The sequence below is a fragment of the Ixodes scapularis genome, unplaced genomic scaffold (assembly GCF_016920785.2).
Source record: "Ixodes scapularis isolate PalLabHiFi unplaced genomic scaffold, ASM1692078v2 PGA_scaffold2__306_contigs__length_199485367, whole genome shotgun sequence".
Lineage (NCBI taxonomy): Eukaryota > Metazoa > Arthropoda > Arachnida > Ixodida > Ixodidae > Ixodes > Ixodes scapularis.
In genome coordinates, this window is record NW_024609857.1 from 11,965,232 (window position 1) to 11,991,345 (window position 26,114).

At 45.8% G+C, this 26,114-nt stretch overlaps 1 protein-coding gene across 7 annotated transcripts in view; it reads left to right on the forward strand.

Moving 5' to 3' along the window:
* The window catches only part of LOC8033753 (protein dopey-1), a 66,861-nt gene extending 41,370 nt beyond the window's left edge, over positions 1-25,491 (forward strand). For 2 of the 7 annotated variants that reach the window (XM_042291704.1, XM_029995747.4), the window contains exons 21-34: positions 1,210-1,347; positions 4,918-5,078; positions 6,570-6,636; positions 6,831-6,969; positions 8,025-8,158; positions 8,247-8,356; positions 10,591-10,802; positions 12,796-12,948; positions 13,957-14,093; positions 15,231-15,286; positions 16,125-16,139; positions 18,657-18,818; positions 22,308-22,446; positions 23,838-25,491. In XM_042291704.1, the coding sequence (XP_042147638.1) occupies positions 1,210-1,347; positions 4,918-5,078; positions 6,570-6,636; positions 6,831-6,969; positions 8,025-8,158; positions 8,247-8,356; positions 10,591-10,802; positions 12,796-12,948; positions 13,957-14,093; positions 15,231-15,286; positions 16,125-16,139; positions 18,657-18,818; positions 22,308-22,446; positions 23,838-24,182 (1,968 nt within the window). In that variant the 3' untranslated portion in view covers positions 24,183-25,491. The remainder of the gene's footprint in view (positions 1-1,209; positions 1,348-4,917; positions 5,079-6,569; positions 6,637-6,830; positions 6,970-8,024; positions 8,159-8,246; positions 8,357-10,590; positions 10,803-12,795; positions 12,949-13,956; positions 14,094-15,230; positions 15,287-16,124; positions 16,140-18,656; positions 18,819-22,307; positions 22,447-23,837) is intronic. The other 5 variants (XM_042291705.1, XM_029995748.4, XM_042291707.1 and 2 more) reach the window with 3 other exon arrangements.
* Positions 25,492-26,114: the final 623 nt, after the last annotated feature.

Below are 26,114 nucleotides of genomic sequence, written 5' to 3' on the forward strand. Positions count from 1 at the left end.
TTGAGGGACCAGAAGAAGTGTATCAGGTTCAGCAGTATTTTTTCTGCCTGCGCTTTTTTTAGTTTCTGCTCCAGAGTGGTCTGGTGTTTGTGTGTTGGTGCTTCTGCTTTGTGCCTTGCTTAAATTGTAAGCTGCCGAGGAGCTCACGCTGAAGAAAAAGGAATTACCAGCCAAGCGGTGGGTGCCGTGCTGCTGCTTATCTGCATAGTTGCCAAGTGGATTGTAAACGGAAGGATCTGAGCAGTCAGGATGAGTGCAGTCAAAACATAAACTGATTTTTCTTCTATTTCCATTGACTTTTAACTTTTGCTATGTCCCCGAGTGCAAGAAATCGATGCAGCCTCGGCTCGCCTTATAATAGTAATAATTCTTTTTTTCTCTTTGAGGGCATCAAAACTTGCCCTCGCGTTATATTCGTGCAAATACAGTAATGCTTTTGCAATTAAAAAAAAGGGTCCTGTAAAATGAGTGCACGGAATGGCGGAACGCTACAGGTACAGCCGGCTGGACTCGTAACAAGCCAAGGTGTTCATGACATCACAATTGGTTTTGTTGGTGGAATGCTTTGGTTCGATTATAAGTCGACCCCCCCACTTCAGATTTTCAAAAATTGAAAAATGGGTCGACCTAAATTCATATAAATATGGTAATTATAGCTAAAGAACGTTGATCCACAAGAGTGAGCAATATTTTCAAGTTTATAGAGCTAGCCCAGATGCTCACCCAAGGCAGCCGCTGCTCCTAGCACGCCTTTGGGTAGCAGTGAAGCTCAATGCCTGTGCTAGTGCAGAGCTGTGAAGCTTGATGCTTCTGCTGTGCACTGTGCACAAACCCCGACTTGAACCAAAAATATAATAGCAGAACGAGGGAAAGTAAGCATCATAAAAGCGTGCACACATGCACCAAAGAGAGAGATAAAAAGATGGACGGGCAAAACTTGCCCCATCCTTCTTTTCAACCAGTTTGGCCTTTCTGGAAGGGCTATATTTTGGGATATATTACAATAATTAAGAAGATATTGTGACGCTTGCAGGCAAAAGCAGAGATATGCCAAGAACAAATGCAAAAACAGACAATGCTTGCTCTTTACAAAAGGCACAATAACAACAAAATATGAGGGTACCTAGAGAGGGGTGTTGGTACTTGTCAGCAGGTGGTCTTAAGGTGCACATCTTTTTTCTTCTGTGTCTGTGCACATTCTCGGTGCAGGTGATTCCCCAGTGGAGCCCCGACCAGTTGCTGCTGGTGGAACTGGTGTCTGCCATCAAGGTGCTTCCGATGGACAGCGTGGTCCAGGTGGTCAGGCAAGTCCTCCGCCAGCCACCGCCCACCAGCCACGACAAGAAGGTGGGCCCCTCCCCTTTTGTAGCGAAAGTTTGCAACAAACTCTTTTTGCAGATTAGTTGCAGATTTCTTCACTAATGTCTGTTTGTCTCCTGGGGTTGTGCAGCTAATGGATGGGTTCATAAACACGTCTTGAATTACCGAGAGGCCCATAATAATGTTTTCATGTTACGTGGAAAAAAGAAATTTGTACTTCAAGATTTTCACAAGTTTTCATAGTAGTGGCATATATGTGTGTGTTTCTGGTGCTGTAGCAAACGTCTCACTTATACAGGAAGAAGGTGGGGCTAAACATGACATGAGTGCTTGTAGTGAAGCCAACGCGGCAGCTACCTTTAAAACAGCTGCTGCAGTGGTTTCACAACAAGCAATGATGTCGAGTTTAGCTCATAGCTTCTTTCTCCTCCCTGAGCCACGGCATTAACTAATTGCTTAGTTTGTCTGGTTGGAGTAAATAAGCATTGCACATAGTATATATTTCCAACTAAAACGTTACGGAGTTCCAAATAAGTGAGCCACGACCTGAGAATGCACTTAGGTATGTTATTGCGGTGTCCAGTGGGCTTGCCCATTAAAATTGTTTCAAAGCTTTTGGGCAGGAAGCATAAGGGCTGTTTTTTTTTTTTGTTTTTTTTTCAGTTTTTTTTTAACCACTGATGGACTGACAAGAGTGATGAAAAATGTTTTATTATGTGCAAACTTTAGATATATGCTCTAGCTGGTTTTCCACATAATCACCGCTTAGATTTAGGCATTTTTCATGACATGGCGCAAGATTTTGGATGCCCCCCCCCCCCTCAAAGAAGGTTGCTGCCTGTGTGCTTAGTCATTCCATCACACGTTGACAAGATCATCAGCCACCACAAACGTGCGACTTTTAGGGTTGTGCAGATATTTGAATTTTCTCATAGTAGTTTCGCATAGAACGCTATTCAATGTTCGCTTCAAGGTGAACTGAGATATTCATACTTTTCGAAGTTTTACCTAATCGCGGCAGGTTAGCCCCGTTGAGTGCGCTTCTTTCCGAGCACCTGTGCACTGCGGGGAAACAATATAAACGGAGCTCGCGGGCTCCGCGGGTAATGTCTCCCCGCAGTGCACAGATGCTTGGGGAGAAGTGCACTCAACGGGACTAAGCCGCCGCTGTTATGCAAGAGTATGTGTTAGGCACGAATATCTTGACAACCCGCATTCATCACACGTGCTTGTTTTTCTTTTTAGAGCGCAGCTCTTAGGGGCCTGTTTCCGGCTTGAGCGGCGTCGGCGTCGCCGTCGCCGTCGCCGTCGGCGTCGGCGTAACCGCGCGGTGCATCATGGGAAATATCCCATAATGCACCGCGCGAGCCCCCCACCGGGGTCACGTGACTTCGTGGGGAGGCACGTGACCCCCCCGAGGTCACGTGACCCCCCGAAGTCACGTGACTCCCCTGAGGTCATGTGGCCCCCTCCTCGAGGTCACGTGACCCAATCCTTGAGGTCACGTGACCCCCCGAGGTCACGTGACCCCCGCCGATGTCGCGTGACCCCCCGATGACGTCATCGACACTGATGACGTCACCGGCATCCACATCGTCATCGTCATCATCAGTGATGATGATGACGATGCGGATGCCGGTGACGTCATCAGTGATGATGACGATGTGGATGCCGGTGACGTCATCAGTGATGATGACATCAATGATGATGACGTCATCAGTGACGATGACGATGTGGATGCCGGTGACGTCATCAGTGATGATGACGATGACGATGTGGATGCCGGTGACGTCATCAGTGATGACGTCATCAGTGATGATGACGATGACGATGCGGATGCCGGTGACGTCATCAGTGATGATGACAATGACGATGTGGATGCCGGTGACGTCATCAGTGATGATGACGATGACGATGTGGATGCCGGTGACATCATCAGTGATGATGACGATGACGATGTGGATGCCGGTGACGTTACCGACATCCGCATCGTCATCGTCATCATCACTGATGACGTCATCAGTGACGTCACTGATGTCGTCACCGGCATCCGCATCGTCATCATTACTGATGACGTCGTCAGCGACGTCACTGATGACGTCACCGACATTCGCATCGTCATCGTCATCATCACTGGTGAAGTCATCAGTGACGTCACTAATGACGTCATCAGTGACGTCAGTGATGACATCATCGGCATTGGGGGTCACGTGACCCCCCAAGGTCACGTGACCCCCCCCTGGTTAGTCTAACCCCCCCCCCCCAGCGCCCTTCCTTCCTCCTCCTCAAGAGCTGCGCTCCAATTCGGCGTTACAGGGAGTTGTAAGCGGCTTTCACTTTTTTTTGGTCAAGTTTAAATTTGAAGAAAGTGTATTTGCACACAAGAAACAGATTTATAAAATCTCGGTTGAGATAGCTGTGACAAATTCGTCGCTTACGTGCCACAGTTCGTAAATATAGTTATATTAAAATTAACTGAGCTTAGAAGTGGACAAGTGGAAGGTTGGGAACAACCTTGACAAGTTCAGCCTAATTTTCGTTTAAGTATGGTGTACGGTTGTGAAGGGCTTGTAAAAACTGTCTATTATTCTCTATGTAAATATTCACCCCAAACCAGAATTTGCTTCGAACTCGAAATCTACTAAATATTTTGTATGGAAGAAATGGCACAAAGTTTGGGGCAGGGAGAACAGACGATGTCCATGATGATGGAGGTGTAGAAGAGCGTTGGTGGCGACTGACGGTCTTGTTGAACGCGTGGTGGAATGACCAAGAGCCCAGGCGACAGCCTTCTCAGAGGAGTGCATTCACAAGTTTTTGCCACTTATGATAACAGCTTAAATCTGTGCAAAGACTAAGGGGTGACGTAGCTACAGTACGTACCTAAATTCGGCGTATATTGAAAATTTTTTCATCACTCCTGTCTTTATAACGCAGAATGTGTTTTGCGAGTCGTTTTCATAGAAAAGGGCTCGCAAAACCCCCTCTTGTCCTTTTTCTCCTCCCCTCCTCTTCCTCCTCCTCCATAACCTCCTCCTAAATTTAGCTGGAAAATTGATGCCACATTACCTGAACTGCAATTCAGTTTCCCCGCTAAATTTAGCAGGGAAAATGATATCACACGACTTCATGGCACGTCACCTACGAACAAAGTCAGTTTCTCCGCTAGTTTTAGCAGGATAAGTGACGTCGCGTGACCTCAACACCAATTCAATTCTCCGCTAATGTTAGCGGGGAAACTGAATTGGTGTTCTGGTCATACGATGTCAATTTTACCGCTAAATTGAGTAAGGAAACTGAATGTGCAGTGTTGCATTATAGGATGTCAGAGACCTACATACCAATTCAGTTTGTTTGCTAAATTTAGCAGGGAATTGAATTTGTGTGTAGGTCTGTGACGTCCCATATAGCAAAGCGCGTGTTCAAGCCGATGGCGACGCCGCGAAACACAGGAACAAGCGCCTAAAAGCAGCGCTCTGAAAAAAAAAAAAAAACAGGCAAAAAAAAAACAGGTTATCGTACATGGGAGTCGCGACAAGGACGTCGGTGCTTGCTCTAACACTTCCTGACATGTGGTTTTCTCCCTTTGGGTTGCAGAAGCGTGTGCCGCTGGAGGTGAGCGTGCTGCAGTTCTTCCTGGCGTACGTACAGCACACCCCGGGCACCCAGCTGCTGGAGTCATGGAGCGCCCTGCTGGGGCTCTGGAAGGACGGCCTGCAGCTCACCGCCCTGCCCCTCGTACAGTTCCACCTGCTTGGGTGGGCCCACTCTCCCTACTAAAATAATTTCTAAAGGACTACCTCCACCAGATACAGGACATACTGCTTGCCGGTCTTATCGCAGCCCGGAAGATGGCGTAACTTTAATCGTGTGTATTATATTTTCCAGTCTGCAAGTTGCACTGTTGTGTGAGTCACACTTACCCATGAATGGAAACTTTTACAAAAAATGTTGGTTTATAAGTCACCTTTTTGTACAGTTGGCGCATCACACAAGAATTACAACTCCTGCGGCAAACTTGCGCATTTAGGGTTCATACTTTGTTCAAAAATAAAGTCCGCGTAAGTCACACCAGTGTACATGCCGCACCGAAAAAAATTCGGAAGTACAAAATGACACTTGTACGCCAGAAAATACGGAGCCCAAACTTCGGAACCATAATAAAGAAGATTTAGGTGCAGAATTAAGCGAAGCTTAATTTTCCTCACTCAATTACAATTGATGTTACGTAAAAAGCGTGCGCCTTGATAGAGGGTCAATTTTTCGCTTTGTGGTTGGATTAAAAAGAGAGGGAAAGTAGGGCATTTATGAACTTCATTCTTAGGACAGTGAAGTGATGTTTTGTGAATGATTTGATTGCTGTCTCGTGCCAGGTTGTTTGGTTTCTAAGTATGAGGCTCATCTTGGGCTAGAGTTGTCCTTTGAAAACTTTTTTTTTTTTTGTTACCACATTAGCTTTGCAAATTAAGGCTGGCACTACCTTTAAGCGGTTAAAGTCGCACTCGACGAGGCACGTAACAGAATTTCGATGGGCGTTTTAGTGCTTTATTGTGGGGCACTTCAACATCACTCTCTTGGTTAGCCCTCTTTTTATCCTTCTCATCCGAGCATGTTTATTCCCATGCTACTAGCCTTGAAGTTCAACTAAGATGTTGCGAGGTTGGGAAGTATGTGATATGTTGACGAGTGAGTGTAACTCAGTGTTTAGAACTCGCAAACATATGTCTGGTAGCGTTCACCAATCACTTTTAAGCGCGCCCGGCCTGCCCCCTCATTCACGACACATACATCACGGGCCTTGCAGCTCACTGCACGATGCCTCACGAAATAACTGTGTCAAATTTGTAAGGCTACCAATCTGAATACTTTCCCATTTGCAAAGCAGTTGGGTCCATCTATTTTAGATGCCACTTTTCTGTACTTGCGGTGGAGCATATATTTCTAAGGGATACATTACATCTTGTTACGGAAACTACTATTCTCATAGCTTGAACACCTCTGCAGATGCTTATGTGTTTTCGCTAAAGTCGTCAGTGAAGATAGGGTGAAGCAAGTTACACGCACAGAAATTTGAAAATTGCAAAAATATTTACTGACCGTTTTTGTGGCTGCACACCAGATGTCAGCCTGTGCACATTCTTTGCCAGTCTTTCTCTGGCTTTCTCTCGGGAAATTTTGCTGCTCTAAGATAGACGAACAAACCTTTAAACTGAGTTTTGAGTGTGACACCCTGTTTTGAATCTTTCCAGGCTCCTGAACGAGTTTGTTCAAAGGGCTCCTCTTCTCGAGGACAAGAAGGACCAGAAGGACTTGCAGGTGAGCAACTTCTGGGCCTAGTGTGCACAGTGTTCTTTACAAGGTCCATAGGTGTTTTTATCGTTTTATTGCATAAATGCCGAGATCGAAAGGTGCTCCTTGACTATCAATCGAGAAAATTGTGCATTTCTTGAGGTCAGAAAGTTTGAGAACCTCTGTTGTGGACGTCTGCACACTACTGTTGTTTCGTCCAGGACATCACTCAGAAGGTGATTGAGGCCTGCAGCACTGTGGCCAGCGCCTGCCTGGAGCAGACGACATGGCTTCGCCGGAACCTGGCCGTTCGGCCGGGACCCCAGCCCGACATTCTGGGTAGCGATGCCGATCCTGAAGGCATGTGGCTTATCACTTCATCCGAACCCTAGGAATCAATATATGGTCGCCGGATTTTCGGAAAAAAACATACCGTAAACTACTTTGGGCTCAATATTTCGTTAATTTTGTGAAATGTTGACATCGGGAATATTTTATGGGCGCAATGTTTTGCGATTTAGAATGATATGCTCCGTTTTTGTGACCAAGGGGCGGTACGTCCGTGCGGTCAATTTTACGTAATATTTTTCTGGTGGCCAAATTTGCGAAAGTGAGGTCTGCAGGAAAATTAAATAATTTATTGTAATTTATTTCCTCTGTTAGCATTGTTTTGTAATTAAAATTTATGCTTATAGTTCTCTAGGGTATATTATCTGAAATATGCTAATATTGCAGAGAGTTTTGTCATATGTGAGAGGACGTTGTATATTCTTTAGTTTGCATATAAGGCAGTTGCAATGTGCAGTGTGCAATATGCATTGTTAATTTACAAAATTTGCAAAAAAATTAAAGACGATTACAACTCCCTCTAATGCCGAATTAGAGCACAGCTTTTGAGAAGGAGAAGGGGAGGGTACAGAGAGGAAGGTATGGCCCTCCTCCTCTCCTCTCCTCCCCCCCCCCCCCCCCCGCAGGCAGCTTCACATGACCTTCACTATGAAGGTCGTGACCTTCGTTGTGACCCTCACTGTGAAGGTCGTGACCTTCGTTGTCACCTTCACGAGTGACCTTCATGACATCACTAGTGACCCTCGTGACGTCACGTGTGACGTCATTATGGGAAACGTCCCATAATGCAATGCGCGGCTACGGTGACGCCGCTCAAACCGGAAACGGGCGCCTAAGAGCTGTGGCTTAAAATAAAAGGGCAAGATATGCTTGAAAGGTGCTACCCTTTTTTTTACTTTTAAGTAGAACAGCTAACCAATGAACCGGTCACTTGAATATTATTCCAGGCAGTGAACCAGGCAAATAGACAAGTCCTTACTATAATACAAATTAAAGGAGAGCAACTTAAAGAACCTAACTAACCAGCACGCTGTCGAGTTCCTAAACCGTGATTTTCACTTTTTCAGTAGACCCGACCTCGAGCACAGACACTCGCATGCTCACAAATGGGGATGGCAGTGAGTCGCCACCTTCAACGTCGAATTTCGCCACGTCGTCACATGCGCAGTACAGCGTGCAGGCACTGTCAGTGTTGGCTGAGGTATGGCTCTGCTTTGGTGGCCTCCTGCGCAATTCACTTTCTCCCTACTTGCCCTCTCGTTCCTAAAGCTTGTTTCGTTTGTGCCCAGTTCCTGGCACCAGTCCTTGATGTGGTGTACGTGAGTGAGGAGAAGGAGAAGGTGGTTCCCCTGCTGAGCAGCATCATGTGCTACGTCACGCCGTACCTCAGGAATCGCAGGTGAGCTCATAAGGCCTGGCATGCATTTTTTTGCAAAAAAAAAAAATAAAAATAAAACGGAAAGGTGCCTTTTGTTTACAACATGCGAAGAAATAAAAGTGATAGCTGTTTGTTGCCGTGTACACGCGTCTGCCTCTTGCTGTCGTACCTCGGGATCCTCACTGTCCTCGTGGTGCCCCATACGTGTGGCACGGGTGGCCAGTGTGAGCGCGACACCGGTCACGAGCCACGGAAGCCAGCCGTTCCCTCCACGCTTGCTCCTGGGACGAAGTGTGGCCTTGTCACAAAAATGCCATTAGGAAGGGTGTGAGGCAGTGATGACGCAGGTGGAGCTGTGGGTTCTCCTGGCGTTGTTAAAGGCCGACGTACAACCTCGGGTTTCTGCAGGGAAGATAATCCTCTTAGCGATCCCCCTCTCCTAAGCTTTGAGGGGAGCCAAGTTGGAGCAAGGTAAAAAGTGGAGAGGATATAGGAAAGGAGGAGGCGGTCAAAAGGGGAAAGCGTGAAGTGTATGTCGGCCTTTAAGCAGTGAAAGTGGGGGGGTGATGTTGATGTTCAGCAAAAAGAGGAGAGTGGGACGCTTGCAGAGAAAGGAGGCTGAGCTCTGATGGGGAGGCAGGTGAAAGGTGACGAGTTTTGGCAACACATATTTTACTTTTCAAGTTGAGTTCAAGAAGTAGAGACTTTCTAGCGAGATCGAGTGCAGTGGGGGACGTTTCTAAAACCCTCAAAACATTTCGCTTAGCAACTGTGTACTGCCAAAGTGGGATTTCGTATAATGTGAGCGATGTTTGAAAACGCCTGTTTTGACGCCCTGTTTTAGCGGCAGCAGGGGAAGACGCCCTGCCAGCTCCGCGGACGCGTCCTCGTTGTCACGCCCTCTTTCCTCTTCACACGGTGCGGACAATGGGAACACCCGACTTCTCCCTGCTCATGCCATGGGGGGAAAGAAGGGTTTTTCCATCTCCGGTCTGACAACGGACAACAAACGCCAACACCGAAATCCCCGCAAAGCGTCACCCGTAAAGCCGCCGCTTTAATGGTACGTTTACACCTGAGAAGAAATCCGCTCCTGGCGGCGGCGGCGACGAGCGGGTTGCGTTTACATCTATTGCCTTCAAGCAACGGCGGCAGCGCCCGCTGTGGCGGCTGTTCTCGTAACATCTTGTCAAATATGACGAGAAGGCGCAAGAGTTCCCATCTCGGCTGTCTCTTCCGGGTGTTGCTGCTTATGGAAGTTGCTGCTCCCGGAAAAGCGTACTGATGACGTAGGCAGCGTCGCGCTGCGCAAGAATGTCGCATCCGGTCAGCGAAACGCCTCGTTCGGCAGCAGAAACAGGCCCTGGACCTATACGGCTCGCCGCCGCTTTTTCCACCCAGCGTTTCGCCCCAGCGGCAGAAGTTGGGTGGATTCGCTGGCGGATCCGCAAATGTAAACGTACCAGAAGAGGTAAACCGGGCGTCGTGGATGTTTATGCGACGAGGGATTTGTCTGCCCTTGAGATTTTGTGACTGCGGTTTAATCTTGCCAAAGAGCAAATTACGGTGCAGTAGGGTAACATTTTTATAGCAAACATTATGCTACCTTTTTGTTTACATTCTGACGTTTGGATATTGAATCGCATTGTTCAAATTGTTTGTAGTGGCGCAAATTCTTGTTGCATTCTCTGTGTTTTTTTGTTGTTTTTTTTCATTTTTGCAAAGTGCTAAGCGATTAGTTAATTGCATATACTTTGCACAGACTTCCTTGTCGCTCTACTGCTGCAGGGTCAAGAGCTCACAAAGCAGTCTAGTCTCTCTTGTTTTCTCGGTCATCACCATGTACCTTAAATGGGAATAAATTGTATTATTGTACACAATGTAGATTAAACAGTGCAAAAAGCACGAACAGAGGGGAAGAAACAAGCAGCACAGGACGAGCGCTGACTTGCAACTGAAGGTCTATCAGTAATTTATTGTGGTGCAATAGGGTGGCTAGCAACCTTCAGTTGCAAGTCGGCGCTTGTCCTGTTACTTGTTTCTTACCGCCCCCCCTCCGTCCGTGTTCCTCGCACTGCTTCAATCACGTCATGTATAACAAATACCGACTAGCACAGTTCTTGACCTGATTGCCCTATTATTGTTATTATCATTATTACATACTGGCGATCGGTGCAGGGTGAAAGGCACAAAGTTGGTGAAGGCAGTGTTGCAGAGCGGGGCGACTTTTGACGAGGGGGTCTCCCGCGGTGCAGGCTGCACAACGTTCCCAGCTTCCGGGCCTGCTCCCAGCTGGTGTCGAGCCTGTCGAGCTACCAGTACACCCGCAAGGCCTGGAAGCGGGACGCCCTGGAGCTGCTGCTGGACGCCGCCTTCTTCCAGATGGACCAGCCCTGCATGGCACACTGGCGCTCTATTGTAGACCACCTCATGACCCACGACAAGACCACCTTCAGGGACTTCCTCGGTGAGTCGAAATCAACTGGTGGGCTGGTTGGTTAAGCCGTGGTCACACCGCTCGGTCTTCGTACAAGAGACCCAGTGTGTCCCGCAGACACGTTGACAGAATTAGCTGCGGTCATGCTTCACGCATCTTCGAAGCATGTTTACTTCATTTTCCCATTGAAAATTTCAGAAAATCACTCGTAACTTTTGATTAAGATGACGGTTAGTTCTGAAACTTTGGCATTTGGTTCGGACTGCTAGCGCTACAGTTGGATGGATAATGAGTGTTCGGCGACGCATGGTTTATTTCTGCAGTGAGAAGAACCCTGTAAATAATTTTTGGGACACCCTTTCGTTAATTAAAGGAAGGTCCATTGGTGGATCCTTAGGCAATGCGTTAGCGTGACTCTTGGGAAAGGCCACACATGTCCCCCTTTGGGAGACGCTAATGCTGACCCCTTCACTTTTCGGTTTTGGCTTTTACTTTTGGCTTTTTCTCTTTTGCTTCCTCTATTTTTTGCTGCCTCTTTTTGGCTTCGTTTAAGGGGTCAGTGTTGGCGTTTTCCAAAGGGCGTGTGGCATTCACCAAGGGTCATGCTAACGCATTCCCTGAGGATCCACCAATAGATCTTCATTTAATTTTTTCCGGCGAAGCGGGGTCTTGGTGCTTGATTCACCCCGGTTTCTGTCGTACGCAGACCCACGTCAATTTTCCGCTTGTTGCGCCGCATTTCGGCCAGCCGAGCTAGGCACTGCTTCTTCTCTGTCTCGTTCGCCCGCCTGGCATGCTTAGCAGCGGCATCCGCTGCCTGATGCTGCTTTCGCTGTTCACCAATTTCTCGCATGCTCTGTGACATTGCCTCCCTCTCGCCTTTGTCCTTCATTACTTTCCTCCTCTGTACGCGGCGCGCTTTTCTTTCCACTGTTTTGTCTGCAGACGAACGGCGTGAGCTTTTCCCTGTCGTGTGGGTACTAAAGCTAATGAACTGCGATATTCATACCTTCCAAAGCGTTGATCGCGGCGGATTAGCCCCGTTGAGTGCGCTTCTCACCGAGCAGCTGTGCGCTGCCGGGAAGCAATACCCGCGGAACTCGCAGGCTATGCGGGTTTTGCTACCTTGCAGTATTAAGGGCTCGATGAGAAGCGCACTCAACGGGGCTAACCCACCGCGATTATGCAAGAGTATACGTTGCTTGCACGTGACGTCAGTCCGCCCTTTTTGGTGGCTAGAAATGCCTCGTTAACGCAGCGGAAGCTACGCTCTTGCGTGCCCTCTCTCTCGAATCCGCCGCTCTTTCTGGTGGCAAGAATCGTCTCTTTAATGCATTGGAAGCGAGCCTTTCACGTGCCCCTTCCCCCATTATGTCTGACCAAGTGACATTAGTGCAAGCTGTGTATGTTTTAGGCAGCTTTATCTTGACAACCTGTGTTCATCTTTCGTGCTTGACTTTTTTTTTGCCAAATTTGAAATTGAAGAAAGAATATTTGCATATATTAAGCAGATTTATAAATCCCCTCGATTAGGGTAGCTGTGACAAATTTGTTGTTTACATGCGTTCGTAAATATAATATAATAAATATAAATTAAATATAATGAATATAACATTAACTGAGCTTAGGAGAGGACAAGTGGAAGGTTAGGAACAATCCTCACGAGTTCAGCTGAATATTTCTTAAAGCATCGTGCACGATAGCGAAGGGCTTGAGGAAACTATTCAACATTCGTTTCAAAAATATTCTACCAAAATCACTATTCACTTTGAATTCGCTTCGACCTTAAAATCCACAATTTGTACATGCCTATACATTATACAAATATTGCTAAACTTGGTCAAAGAAATCAAAATTAAGATGGGTTGATTATTCATTTTCACTCAAGTTTTATAAATGCCCTCTTGAATCAGCTGTTGCCTCCAGTGTGGCTACCTTTGATATTTTCCTCGCTGCTCTATCCCCGTACAAGATTGACGGTTCACTCCAAGTTCCACACAGTACTTTTCCGGTATCCTTCCAGCACGTTTTGCAGTAACGCAGAGCGGCTCGCTGAACATCTTCAGCAGCAAGGAGCAAGAATACGAATCTCGTGCTCAGCTGCTGAAGCGACTAGCCTTTATCCTCTTCTGCAGCGAGCCAGACCAATACCAGCGCTACATGCCCGACATTCAGGGTAAGGAGCTTGGCCGAGGGAGGTGTTGCATTAACAGAAAGTGTGGGTAGCGTTACCGGTAATAAAATGTCTAGAAGCCTCAAAGAAGCTTGGCCTTTTAGTGAAATGTCAGCAGGGGTTCTTTTAAGCTCTTTTAAGACTTTAAGCTTAACAGTTTCAGTTTTAATGTATAAAATGACCCAGGAGTCGTACAGCTGAATTGTTTCTCGCTCTGAAGAATATGATTGTTGTTTCACAAAGGTTGCAGAATATGATTGTTGTTTTGCAAAGGTTGCAGTACATGTTGTGTAGTGCTCGAACTAAAAATTGCGTGTCTCTGTTTTGCTTTAATATTTTAGAGCATATGTTTCCAACTTTTTCAGTTCAAGGAATGTCTATTTCTCCTAATTTGTAGCCTGGAAACTCCTTCCGGTTTTGGCATTGATGCTGTAAATCAGTGCAGAAGCTTACAAACCTTGTAAATAACACATACTGGGGAGGGTTTGGCACATGCAGTACCTAATTATGCATAAATGGATGCTTCAGAATTTCTAGAATGCCACTTAAACCAAGAAAGGAACTTTACTTAGTGGCAGTGACGGCTAAGAAAACTATTTTGGGAAATACATGGGTACCTAGGAGCCTAGTTTGAGAATCGGGGGTGGCGAGGCTTACCGAGCTCCGAAATTTCCTTGTCCGTAAATTGTCTTCTCAGTTTGAGCACTATTTGAGAAAATCTGGGCCATCCATTGATGCATAACTATGTGGAAAACATTCCTTAGTATGTGCATTTATCTTTACATGGTCTGTGGGCTTCCTTCACTTCATCAATGTCGAGACCGGGAGTATAGTCCCTCGCTGCCATCCGAGAGAGACAGACCTTCCTTGAGATTAAAGAAATTGAGAACCCTAAAGGAAGAGGATAGGCGAATGTAATGAAGGCTGTGGGAGTTGCTGTCCTGTGCTCTTACGTTTGAACTGTGCATACGAGCTTGCCGTGGCCAACCACCCTCGTCTGGACCTCCGCAGAGCGCCTGGCCGAGAGCCTGAAGCTGAGCCACGTGCCTGCAGTGCAGGCGCAGGTGTTCCTCTGCTTCAGGGTCCTCCTGCTGCGCATGTCTCCGCACCAGGTGACTTCACTGTGGCCGGGAATCATCACTGAGCTGGTGAGTGCCTTAGGCCCTTGCACAATGATCCGTGTGCTCTGATACGGTTATGACTTGTTGGGGTTGCATTGCAAAGCCATCCTCTTTTTTGAGGTGGAGGTTTACTCGAGTTAGTTCTTGGGAGACATCAAAAAGGAATGGTAACTCGATTCCTTGTTGGAAAAGGGATGGTAACTCGAGATATCAAGAATGGTAACTCGAACTCCAAAGGAAAAGCTTTTGGAGGATAAGGTTGATTGATTCCCTTTACCTTCTTATTAGGGCGTGGCACTATGGCCTCAGGGGAGAAGGGTATTAGGGGGAGGAAGAGTATGGTAGGATAAATATATGAAATAACAAACTTTTGTCTTTTAGATACATTGCTAGGACTACCATATTCTGTTCCTATAACCTGAAAGTGTAAGCAACATGTCAGCAGATTAGTTGTTTGGTCGTTGTCAGATGGACTTGAGAAATAAAAGGTTGCGAGCCACCTTTGTATGACGGGTTGGAGCTTTGAGAGTAGATATGTTTTTTTTTTTCAAACGCGTATATTAAACTATACATTAAACTACTATACACATTTGACTTGCACGGTGGATCCTTACCTAAACACTTTTTGGAGTCTGTCATGGAACTATGGAACATGGCACGTGTTGAATGATAAGAACTTTTGCAACTTGAACACCCCGAACAAGAACCATGGATGTTGAAGTTGGAAAGGTTTATCGACAGTTAACCTTGGTCCACATGTTGGGATGGATCCTTTTTGTTACCAACCAACTGCTTTTTCCAGAGGTGGCCATTGGTCACTTTTCTTGCCCACACTTAACGGGCTTGTTTTTATCTTGGATACTTTGAGGATACTTGAGGATTGCAGAGACAGTGAAATAGCCAAATGACCTCGGACTCTCTAATCCCAAAACATTGTGTGTGTGTGTGTGTGTGTGTTTGCACGCATGTACTTGTGTGCATGTGTGGGGGTAAAATGTGTTTTTTTAAACACACTCGTGTTTGAATTTTTGTTTTTGGAAACATGTAAAAACCCCGCCTTTCAAAGATTTTTGTTATTTTTTTTTTATGGAATGTTTTGTTCAAGCATACAATGATGACAAAGTTTATTTCAGAAAAGGGTATGCTTTGCTCCCACTTTTAAAGGTACAAGCATTTCTACAGATTGAGCAGGAACTATCAACAGACTCTGAAGCATTTGGGTGAGTTCTAGTATTTTTCTAAATTTTTCTTCTGTAGCTTAGAAAATAATAGCTAAGATAAGGTGACACATATATGATATGTAGCTTATGTCATTCACATTTTTCTTTCATTGCTATACTTTTTGTGTCAAAGCTTAACTATTTTTCATGGTCGGTACTGTCATGGCTAATTTGTGAAGTTTGAGTAGGATGTTACAGGAGGTGGTTAGAACTTTCGTTGCCTTCTGAATTGAAAGGTTATGCTTCTCCTTGCTCTAGGCACTGTAGGAGCTAATAACTCTTTTCCTGATAAGGAGTGTTTCATTGGGCAGTTTTTGGTAAATATATTTCTAAAGAGAATATACATGCCCAATACTGATTGCTGGCCAAGAGTCACTAAAGTGTAGCTTTCTGCAGACAAAATATGTCATCATCCTTAGAGCACTTTTCTCAAGTCTTAGTGTGTATGCGGGCGAGTGCTTGATGGATGAAGGGTTCTGTGTTAGTTTACAAAGTTTTCAACACTGTTTTTTATATTGAAAAACATCCTAAAAGTGCAAGCTACCTTTTTATCTTACTTTATATTACAATTTTTCTGCCTCTTTTTGAAGCTAGGACATGCTATGATTTGTGGGCTTTAGACGCAGCCTGGTGACAAATTTTCAATGTTTCACTTTTATCGTCCACCTTTGACAAGCACTAACACCCGTTATCTTTCTCTTACCTTGAAACTCGAATGTGTTAGTACTGATTAACATTAATACTACAGAAGGAGTGGGACAGACTAATGGGACTAACGAGTTCTCGTGTGTTGTCTTGTTCTTAATGCTTTGGACGGTGGCGGACTCCACACTTGAAGCAAACGGAATCCCAGGTATCCAAACATGCAACCTTTCTCATTGCACTTGGGGATGGGATGGCTGCCAGCATTAGAGCTTGAAAGTTGCTTTATAATGCACGAAGGCTAGTCTTGCTGCCTTTCTTTGTGGAATTAAGAGCTATTCTGGTCAAGGCATTGGTTGTAAAAATATGACAGCAATAACAGTGATTTGTTGACTGCACTAAGGTAGAGGCCCGCTGCAGGGATTGCACCTCTAGGCTGTGTTCTGCACTGCTAATTCATAACTGTTTTGCCTGCACACACGCATGCATGCTGTCTCCCATTGTGTTTGCAGTTGGTTTTCAATCCTTTTAATGTGAAAGCATTAACTATCTCATGAAGCGGAGCCGGCAGTGTCTGTTACCGCAAGAAAACGGGAAAGAAATGCCATTGGCTGAGCAAAACAGCTCCTAGATAGCCATTGGCGGTCGCTTCACGAGAGCGCGCGCTCGGCAACCTTGGCAGTAGGGAAACGTGGTTGTCCATGCCAGTACACCGCAGACGAACTAACGGAGCGGAAGAATGACGTTCATGCTTGTGCATTCACAACTCGTAAGAAGTGCTTAGGTGTCCTTGTAATCTTTTTGATCTCGGGAGACATTTAGGGATGCATGCGCAACAGTATGGGTAAAATTATAAAGCAGTTATGAGAGCATTTTTGTTTACATAGGTTAAATTTGTGCTGCCTGTATAGGTATAAACAGTTGTCAGATTGTTTATATGGATGTGTAGACAGTTTGTAGTTAGTAGTAGTCTGTCTTGAAGGGTGCCCATTTATGTCTTAGCTATTGAGGGGCATTGTGATGAGTGTGGTACGTCTGCCGACACGAGTCCTTTAGCCTTCATCATGCAGCAGTAATCACCCTATAATTTGCGTGCCATTGTAGTGCCCGAATTATAGGCCTATGTAGGCATTGACTCATGCTTCATGCAAAGTTTTGAAGATACCGACGCTTCAGCTTGAGCATGTTGAAGCGCATAAAATATGTGACCGTAGCTTTTTGTTTTTTGTCAGTCTTAGCATTGAAGGGCACTGATGGGTGGGCACAGTCGAGTTCCATCAAATTTACAGTGAACCAACTAGGATCAACACAACAGCATACTTATCAATTTACTCTGTCAACATCACAATGTATACTCATCAATTTATTCAGTGGGCGAAGGAGCCAGTAACACGCTAGGCAAAGGATCCTAAATGCTATCGCATTACATCTCTTGTGACAGCGGCTAGAGAGAAGGCATACTTTTTTTTTTTCCTTTTGCTTCACTGTAGCCGTTTGCTTTCTATTTGCACAAGTGCCATTGAAACTCTGTAAAGCCTGCTGAGCACTTTTTAGAAAAAAAAAATCTATGCATGTGCTAAACAGATCTAAGCTACTGGTAACATTTTGCATTCGAGGAAAGAACATACCAGCTTTGCATTCTTTCGAGTGTGAGCTCGTTCGAAGTTGCGACGCGACGAGCGTGTCCGACATTGGCGTGGATCTGTTTTTAATTCATTTCTTTTATGCTATAGTCACTGACAAACTGAGAATGGTAGGGCATGTCTCATCCTGGAGGCGGGAGAGCTTAAACTCCTCCCTGCCATTCCCGCCTTATCAGTGACTATAGCACAGTATTACCTCATTACAACAGGAGCACTGTGGTATGTTGGGCCAGTTGGTATTGAGACATGATGAAAAACAGTGCACAAAGGACAGGACAAGGAAGAGACACACATAGAACATACAAGCGCTGAGTCGCAACTGATATTCATAAGAGGAAAAAGAAAACTTTCCTTTTTTATGCATGAACGTCGTTTTCTTTTTCCTCTTATAAATATCAGTTGCGAGTCAGCGCTTGTATGTTCTATGTGTGTCTCTTCCTTGTCCTGTTCTTTGTGCGCTGTTTTTTATCATGTCGTTACAACAGATCTAAATTACAACAGACATTTAGTTATGACACACCAATTTGTGAAGTTTGGTTGGTCTTCCTAATTATGCCATTGAGTCAACTTCGCCTATTACAGATTCTGTTATAACATGCGTTTGGATGTATAAGGGAGTTTGTAAGTAGTTCACCATTCTATTATGGCGGTCTCTTCTATGGCAATCATTATTTTGGCTTTGGCTTGGCAAGGGTGGCTGCAGTGGCATCCATTTTTGGACTGCTGCCGTTGTGCTCGGCTAACTCGTGAGCCTCATACGACCCGAATCGCGCGGTGACGACGGTCATTGGTACACTTCAATAAAAAAAAGTCACTGTAGCTTCTTTCAAAGTTGAGAATTTTAAGTGAACCAGTTCTTTTCTAATATGACCCTTTCTCATTCCGTCAGTGTCACCAATTAGAACAGACTCCAGTCATAACCCACCTCGAAGTGTGTAATAAGACAATGTGCACTCTGCAAACTCCTTTTACAGTAGACCAGAAGCTTCGTCACTATCATAGTTCATTGTAACAAGTTTACATTATATTACGCAATATGTGGGGGCAGACGGAGTGATGCCCCATGCGCGTATGTCCCGTGCCAGCTCGCACCTGCGCAGACTCCAGGGGCTGGACAGCAGCTGGGCGGTGAGCAACGGCCTCAACGCCCACAACCACCCGGCCTGGCTGCAGCTGTACCTGTCAGCCTGCAAGCTGCTCGACCTGGCCGTGGCCCTGCCCGCCGACATGCTGCCTCAGTTCCAGATGTGGGTGCTTCTTCGTGAAGGGCTAGTACGATGCCCAGAGCGTGTCCCAAAAAGCGGTCCCTCAACTTCCGCCCCCGATGAAGTCATAAAAGCGTCGCGTCGTCACCGCCCGTGGCCTCAACGGTGGCACAGCAGCGGTGTTAGTGACATTCGACTACGAGACGCGACGTCCGACTATGCAACGCGCCGATTTCCTCGACGTCATCTGTTGCCGCTTCGGGATTGTCTTTGATGCGTGGGTGGAATGAGACGCCAAACACATCGGTCGAGGATGCATTCTAGGCACTGTAACGCTGGGGATCATTTTCCCTTCTATGCATACTCAAAAGCATCAAAAACCATTCGGTCTCTGGTAATATTTAGTATACTAGAGCAAGGTGAGAACAGCAGGGAGGAGCTTTGGTTGTCTTGTCTCTTGCACCTCGAGCATGGCGGAAGGCACGAGTGCATACCCAGGAGTTCGTGATACGTGCCCGGATATGTTCCCATTCTGTCGGTGGCTATACTACGTTGTTATTTGGTTGGTACGTAACATACGCCGAGGTAGTTAAAGGACACATGCAAAGGAAAAAACATTCTTTTTCAACAGCTTAGATGGAAAAAGGATGTCATAAAGCGATTTTACAACGAAGGAAAAAAATTTTTAGAGCTATATTTACGGCGCTCTACAAATTTGTAGTTGGCACCCGTGGGCGCCAACTACAAATTCGTAGTGGCCCTTACTTATCACGTGTCTGGCCCTTACTTGTCATGTGGTGCTTGCACTCTTTCGGAAGCTTCCTTTGGCCTCCAAAACTAACTTATTCATCTTTGTTTGAAGTATAACAAAAAACTAAGATTAATAAGTAACATTTAGAGCCCAAAGGAAACTCCTGAAAAAGCGCAAGCAGACGTGATAGATCTGTGCGCCGGTCAGATGACGGCGGCAGCGCCCCGAAGCAGACGAATTTGTGCGGTGGCGACGACGGCGGCGTGGAGAACGCGGTGAAGCAGTGTCGCACAACGCTCTGCGTGCGACGGCGGCGTGACTTTGCGGCGGCGGCGACGCAGCGCGGCGGCGCACAGGCCTGCCACTTTACTAGCGGCGGCTCCCGTGGGCACCAACTACAAATTCGTTTTACGCTGTAAATATAGCTCTAAATTTTTTCTTTCTTCGTTGTAAATTCATTTTATAATTTTTCCATCTAGCCTGTTTAAAAAAAAAGTTTTTCCTTTGCATGTCTCCATTAAAGAGAATTCTGTCGGGCGACAGGTGTGAACGAGACGCGCGGCATGTGGTGGAAAGAGTTGCTTTTGATTTACTTTTGTCGCTCGATTGAGATCTTTGGTCGATGTCCGTAAGCGTATTTGTGGCAAGTTCCTTTACGCGGGAAATATGTTTACACCTAATGCACGGGAAAAAGACTTTTAACATTTTATTAGAAGATCTACAACACTCGTGTCTTTTTGCTGGAAAAAATTGCACCTTCTTATTCGCTTCATTAATATTTTTTAATGCATTAATATTTTTTAATGCAAAAAATTAAAAATTGGCAGGAGAAGAGGTAAAAACTAGAAAAATTGACGTTGGAAAAAAACGGTCTTCACTAATATAAGAGGCATATTCAAACAGTCTCATCGCATTCTTTGCCAAGCTCTCGAATATTGCCGGGGATCCTTTATGCGAAGCATTTCAGGTAAGCCAAGAAGTGCAACAGAGGTGAGGTGTAGAGACTAAAGTGAAACATGCGTTGTGTGAAAGACTAGCGAAAAACTACTTATTCAAGTAATTGCATAGTAAAATTCTGGCAAGGCAAGGTGCGTTGTGTGAAAGACTAGCGAAAAACTACTTATTCAAGTAATTGCATAGTAAAATTCTGGCAAGGTGGACAAGGTGGCATGTCCCAGTACTAACCTTTCACTATGTCACTTGTTTTATCACGAGAAGCACAAGTGGTAGGTGAACTTCTAAGCCCTGAAATCTCGGGGAAGAAGTACTGAACCTTTACAACACATCTTTGCCAGAGTGTTTAGTTTTAGGGGCGAAGCTCCTTAGGGGCTAGCCTTGTCCGTATGTCCGTCCGCCGTCGGGTGCACGTGCTCCTGCTCGTGAGCTCACGCGCTCACGAGCACGTGAGCATGTGCTCCTGTGCTCGTGTAGGGCAGAAAAAAAACAAAAAACCGCATCTCCACGTGGTGAATGATGCTGATTGGGGCAAAGCTCTGGTGGTTCTTGTCTGCGTAGACGGTGAGCCGCAGCATGCCGAGCCTTTCGTTCATTTTTATCCATGTCGGAAAGAGAATGTGTGGTAGGGAATGTGATTATATACGCATTTGAGCATTTGACCGCAGCGTGACATGGATGAAAATGAACGAAAGGCTCGGCATGCTGTGGCTCAGCGTCTACGCAGACAAGCACCCCCAGAGCTTCGCCCCAATCAACATCATTCACCATGTGGAGATGCGGTTGTTTTCTTTTCTCAGTTTACTTGAACCAGCAGAAAATTAATGCTTGATAAGGTACACTTGCGCCTCCAACTAAAGCAGAAAGGTGGTACCATACATCCTGCGACACCAACGAAAGGGCAATTGACTTACGGTACTTGCTTGGCCGGCCATAGCTTTGTCTTGCTTCTCGGAAAGTGAGGAGTTTCTAAGCGAGCCGTGCCTCTTTCGCACTTCAGAAAATTCTCGATTCACTGCATTATTGCCGACCAATTGCAAATTCTAGTGAGGGGATAATGAAATTGGTACTTGACATGGCAATATTATGGTGCAAAATACCTTTTTTGAAATTCGGTCTGGGTGCCTTATCACTATCATCACCTCGGTGTATGGCATCTGTGCCAAACAAACGGCGGCCTTCTCGAGGCTGATAAACAGGGAAGTTTACGATACTACCAAGCGGAGTACAAAAAAGGCCTGTATGTTCTAGACGTCGGTACAACACTGCACACAAAGTATACCACAACTGCATAAGCGTTTTTTTTTTTGGGGGGGGGGGGGGGGGGGGGAAATGTGGTTTAATCAGTTTCTTGGCATAAGTTTTGTTCTAAAACCTTTTGATGGTGGAAATTTACTAAAGGGGCTTATGGGTCGCCGCTTCATACTAGTTAGTTCTTATGTTCAAACTATCCAAACTGAAACAAAATCAAGACTTATGTGGTGATCGACGAACCAATTCTCGTCTGCCATTGACACCCAAGCCTGATGAAGTAGTTTCATGATCGCCATTAGTTTGTCAAAAGTGAAACTGCTTTTCGAGCCACCAGACGGCACTAAATTTTGAAGAGTCTAGTGCTAAGAATCTAAAGGATACAGCCAAGCCCCAGAGGCTGTCAATGTTTTTTTTAATTGAAAAAAACCTGCAGCATGCTATTTAATTTATGTGATACCCCGGAACAGTTTCTCGATGAGATCTCGCCTCTTTCCACATGTCTAGATTTCTCTGACATGCGTTTGCTTTACACATTTTCCAATGACGTTTACCGATGTGGCCTGATGTGGCAGGTATCGCTGGGCCTTTATTGGGGACAACGCACCGCTGCTGTCGTCTGATGGGACCCAGCCTTTGCAAGACAACTCGAAAAGCGAGCACCACGAGTTTGTGCCACACATCATGAGGCTTGCTGCCCTAATGAACAAGAATGTAAGTACCAGTTAAATGCAATCACACGTTAGTGTATATTGTAGGTCCCTGAAGATTCATTGCTCCGGATAACGTTGACATACCAAATTACCAAGAAATGCAATCTAGTCTACTGCAGTTGCTTTGCAAGTGCAGTGGACTGAAATTCATAACATCCACTGTTGGCCTTAAAAACTACTCAATATACAAAAGTTACAAGAATGTCTTTTTTGTTATTGCAGCATTTGATTGAGAGAGAATAGTTATTTATTTACAGTCACGAGGAGGTCAACCTGCTACAAAGCTGATTTGCTACTTCGCAAAGGAGAGGGAGTAGGGTTAGGCACAAAAAAGAAAACAAATAATTTTTAAAAAAGCTATAAAATAATACATGTTTAGATTTTATACACCAAACTTCTATAACAGTTTGAATAACTGAGTATGAGGGAAAATAAATTAGTGCCTTCGTGGCCTTACTTGCATCTCCAGAAGTTGGCCAAGGCCCAAGAAGGTGGTGCAGTTAGTTTTTGTTTGGTCCTAGTCCCAGCTGTATTTTTTAACGCCTTTCTTTCAGAAAGGAGCACCCCATTGTTCTTAGGTAAAAGTTGCACCACATGGCACGAAAATACGTTGATGCTTTTCTTCCGTTCCACAATGCCCAGACAATAATCTTTACTCGTGCTTCGTCGTATATCTCCGTGCCTGGGATATGTTGGGACCACACTTCAAGCTGTCATCTGTGGCAGAATGTGAATAGTGGTTTAAACCGAATAGCGTTGTGTCACACCTAGCTTGAACAATGTTAAGAAAACTGGTTGTCGTGACTTCCTTTTGCACCGCAAATGCTATGAATGAGGTGGTGCTATTCGATTCGAGCTGCTATTCGCTCAGCCCATAGTCCTCTGCCATCTTGCTCTAAAGTGAAGAAAAAAAAAAAATTAGCATGAGAAAACTGAAGATTACAAAATGAAGGAGCGCACAAACACAGGTTGGCAACTGAAATTTTTACCCCTGGACAAAACAGCAAGTAAACAAAAGACGGAAAAGATGGAAACAAAAACAACCAACTCAATAAAACACCGACACACGCCTACGCAAACTCTCCGCACCTTTGTGTAGGCAAGGCATGTGTCTGCATGCTGGGGGTGTTTTACCAACTTCGTTGTTTTTGTTTCCATCTTTTCCGTCTCCTATTTACCTGCTGTTTCGTGCAGGAGTAAAATTTTTTGTTGCCAACCAGCGCCGTGTTTGTGTGCTCCTTCATCTAGTCTTCCTTTGTTTTTTTTTACTTAAGCTATGCTAAACCAACTAGCCTGACTTCACGCCCCATTGCGTCTTGCTCTCGTAACGACTGTTTCTGTTTCGCATTGCGTTGTCCACCGCAACCGACTCCCGGCTGACCCCTCTCGCAGAACCCGAACTACGAGCCGCTCGTGCAGCGTGCCGGGCACCCGTTCCTGACCCTGACGTCCATCAAGTCGCTGTACGACATGCAGGGCTTCTTCAACAGCCTCGTGGACAGCTCGTTTCGTGCAACCGAGCTGCACGCGTCCTCCGGCGGCCTGCACAGAGACGCCGCCTTCGACGTCGTTGCCTCCTCCTCCCGAAGCCAAGAACTCTCCAAGTCGCGCTCGGCCCCCGAGCTCAGTAGCGCAACGACGCCGAGCGTGGCAACGGAGGAAAGCGGCTTGCAAACGGCGCTCCAGTTTGTGGAATGCGTTCTCGAACACGATTTCCTCGAGGCGCGGCAGTCGTGAGAGGAACCCTCGGCGCTCTTGGTCGAGAATCTTGCCGCCAGCTGCGCTCGAGCGGCGGAAAACTTTTACTTCCCGGCATCTGGAAACGTTACGGGGGATGTTGCCGTTTGGGAGAGTCGAGATGACGCCTCGTCGGAAAGGATGTTTTGGCCAGTTTCAAGTGATGCAGAACGTCGGCGTGAAGGTGCCGGGCCGTTTTCGTTTTGCCCGTCTCTTCGCCGTCAGTGTCTTGTTCGGACATTTCTATGTGTTTCTCCATTTGCGTATGGTATAGTGCTGTTTGGTGCTACGGGGCACTAAATAGAGCGATGGACTGTTATGACGGGGCCAGCGGAAGATGTTTCTGCTGGAGGTTCGGAACGAAGTTGGTCGTACGGCGCTCCTACGCAGGGTCCAGAAAAAATATATAATAGATCGGAAACGCCAGAGACGGTCCTCGCAGCGACGCTTTGTTGTTACACCGGTGCCTAGGAGTTCAGCTAAGCTGTGCGTTCCTCCTTTCAAATGTCATTGCCATAAGCTAGTCACAACGCACTTCTCTCCTTTTTGGCTTTTTGCTGGCGGATTCAAGTGGCATGAATTATGTGATTGTACCGTTGAATTTCGAATCGAGTTACGGTTACTTTTTATCGCTCTTTTCTGAAACTATCTTCTCGGGTAAAAGCCTTACAGAGTACTTGAGGGAAAAGGTCTGCGGTGGGTGCAAGCAATGATTTGCTCTTGGTTGTGATAGTTGAGCCTGATTGGAAGGTTTGCTTGAAGCCAAATTACGGCGACTTTGCAGGCTTGGTTGATGACTTGCAATTTCTAGGGTGAGGTATAGGCATACTGCTACCTATATGTAAATGTTGCTTGTACCTTATTGAGAACAATTGACCGAGGCCCAGTGTTGATTTGCTGCACCCACAAATTTACTGAGGCAATGCTGTACAAATTACTAACTAGAGCCGCATCATACCATCATTCTCGGGTTACAGCTTGTGTCTGGTATGCTGCAATTATGCATTTTGCGGGAGTTTGCAACGTCATTTTATTGTAGCAAGGAAATCTCCGCAGCGTTGGCTTATTTTGTTATATCGTTGTAATGTTGACTATTCTGTGCGACGCAATAGGATTTTAAAACTGCATGTGGCATGTGTTCGAGGCCAATTTAATGTGTGCATAGTGCACACCATGCTGTGTTGCGGTGTATAGTGGAGTGCATGCATCACCAGTGCAGAATAGTTTGCCATGTTGAACCTGCTTGGATGACATAATTTAAATCTATTTTATTATATAAATAAAGCAAGATCTCTTCTTTGCAAGTAAATACTCTTGTGCTGTGTCTACCCATTATGAACAGAACAGCGCACACAAAGACAAGGACACAGAAAAGGAACATGCAGGACACACAAGCGCTGACTCGCAACTGAAATTTATACACAAAAAAAGAAGAAGAAAACGTTCTGAAAGACACGCAGGGCACGCAGTGCTTATGACACGCGACACAACACCATCTAACTGCAATGTCTTTGCCCCATAGTTCTTTCTAAAAACAAGGTTTCAGTGTTTAGTAGTGTCACTGATGGGTGGCTGACGCAGCAGTCCCCCAGGCTGTTGATGCAATGTGCTTCTAAGATTTCGAGAGTTGTCTTGTCTCGATAGTGTCCAGATGTGTTGACGCTCTCGGTGGCAGCCATACTCGGCCTAGACATACCTATGATCCCCGTCCTCTGATATCTTTTTTGACCGATAATCACCTTCGCGTTTTAGAGGCTGATAAGGAAGGATCCTTTGTATTGATGCCTGAAGAACACTTTAATGAAAAAGCCTGTACCGCCATGAGCAAGAACTTCAAGCGGGTACAAGTGTCCCCCAAGCAGATTAAGGCGCAGGCATTAAAGCTCTGTGAACGCCATTCCTTGACAAGCTTGTCCGGAAACATCAAGAAAG